Source organism: Schistosoma mansoni, chromosome 2, assembly GCF_000237925.1.
Source record: "Schistosoma mansoni strain Puerto Rico chromosome 2, complete genome".
NCBI classification, from domain to species: Eukaryota; Metazoa; Platyhelminthes; class Trematoda; order Strigeidida; family Schistosomatidae; genus Schistosoma; species Schistosoma mansoni.
In genome coordinates this window covers 12870905-12873053 of record NC_031496.1, presented here as the reverse complement: position 1 = coordinate 12873053, position 2149 = coordinate 12870905, and the positions used below count along the sequence as shown (strand labels likewise).

The 2149-nt window shown below is 39.3% G+C and overlaps 1 protein-coding gene across 1 annotated transcript; it reads left to right on the top strand.

Annotated features, from left to right (window-relative positions):
- The first annotated feature begins 603 nt into the window (after window positions 1–603).
- Smp_130220 (hypothetical protein) lies at window positions 604–2149 on the top strand. The gene has a single exon (XM_018795738.1). It carries the CDS (start codon window positions 715–717, stop codon window positions 2071–2073), a length of 1359 nt encoding a protein of 452 aa, XP_018650020.1. The 5' UTR covers window positions 604–714; the 3' UTR covers window positions 2074–2149.

Below are 2149 nucleotides of genomic sequence, written 5' to 3'. Positions count from 1 at the left end.
TTCTACCAGAACACGTAATATTATCACCTTCTGTTGATATATTCATAAGGAGATTGAACCTGCACAGTGTAACGAAACTGCAAGGAATAATATAGGTCGATAGACCTATCCTTATCACTGAAGTAGCCTAACTATTTTGCCTATTGGGTTTCAGAATTCGCTGGCATTAGCACTTATATGAAAATTGCGTTACTGTGCATCATGACTCCAAGGTCAGCTGGAGAGTCAAAACAATTGCCCCCAGAAGTACTATGTTTAATCCATAAGTCTGATCTCAGTACAGATGATTTGAAGAAAATTTATAACTATGCTCAAGCTAATCCAGTGCATCTCAGTCACCACATAAATCGTCTGGAAGTATTATTGACCAAACTGATAAATCCTGTGGAATGTAGTTGTTCAAACAGAAACTCAGTACATTTCGACTTTGCCTGCAAGAATGTGGAATATGATGAAAGGCTTCAGCTTTCCGCTGCATGTTTCTCCCTAATCCCATTTTTGAAATGCTCCCCTCAACGTCTTCAGGAGTTCCAGTTACGTCTGTCCAGATGCCTTTGTGACTCATTGTCCTGCCTCCTTAAAATCCATGGTTTGCCTCACGTGACTTTATCGACCGTTCAAACGTATTTAAATTCGAAGGTAGACGATTTTTCATGTATTATTCCGGTAGACAAGATAAAAAAGCTACCTGACGACTTCTCCAAGTTGCTGATTATGCGTGTTGATTTTTTCACCTATTGCTTACGTTATATCTTCACGCGTGATTTTCCAGTGCGCATCACTTTTTGCTTACCTATATTTGTTTCCATATTTAGTGGTTTTTTCGAAGTAAAATTGACAGACGTATCGAATATGCCGAATAGTCTGCTAAAAAGTTCCAGTCGTCTAATGTTATGTTTAGATACAATGTGTCAAACTGTTGGTACAGTAATCATGCCCGCTGTTCCTTGCTTGTTAACTCTTCTCACATACCACTTAGAATGGACTGCGAGCTGGCGACTTGAAAGTAAAAATATGGAGTATTTTGTGCGTCTGCGTTTGGCAGCTCTTTCTTGCTTACTCCATCTTACCACCGCGAGTTTAAAGTTTTCGTACGCATATTTTATAGAAATGATACCACGAATATTTTCACAGTTGATTTATGATTTACGAGGATTTCTTTCTACTTGTCAATATACATATCCAATCACATCCGCCAATGCTGTTTTCAATAGTGACCATCCGAAACCTCAAGTTGATTCGCCCGGAATGTTTGAGAAGCGTATGCTGTTGGCGATCCTGCTCCTGATAGAATATATTTTTAAAGATCCAGGGGTTCTGCGCTATGTGGAACTCTCTAAAGCAATAGACTCGAGTTGCACGACTAGTAAAGAAAATCCCTCCAGTCATACGCCTGTTCATAACGAAGTGAATAGTCTTTTGAACTGTATAGTCAGCTTACTCTCACATATAAATGTTATTCTTAGCTATGGAGTGTCTCATACTCAGCGGCAGGAAAAGACCGGTTTTACGGATTTGGTCAGTCCACCTCTGTTAATTGCTTTAGCAAAAGCTTCCTTTGCATGTGCCATGTCTACTCGCAGTCAAACGTTTCATGTCACTGTCCGGAAATTCTTCGCCAACCTCACAAAACATTCAAACAGTGTGGTAAGTTTATTCGCATTAGGTAATTACCATCAACTATGTGGTCTAAATATCAGCAGTTCCATTAGTCACGAAGATTCAGAGATAAATAGAAGTAGTCCGTCAAGTAGTCAACTTACTCATCAAACTAAGCTTGTCTTACCCGATGAAAAATATGGTGTCGAATACACTTCAGATGTATGTGCCGCTTCAACTAAAGTTTTGACTCCCGAACAAGAGAGACCTCCCGTCAAGCGTCTTCGAATGATAGAGTCACATACAGTTGCACAAGTTACTGATATATGTTCAGATGCCAGTCGTGGTGCTGTTGAAGCTGACGTCTCACCTAAAATTCAACAAGAGGATTCGCCAGCATCTGGTGAGCCAAATGTACTTGCATCAGATGATATAAACAGTTTTCTGACCACTTTCGATCCGACTTTTATGTGATTCTTTGGTAATTTTACTCCTATTCATACCTCTGTAAATAAAACACTTATTCTATAGTTAAAAGAATATTGAGAAT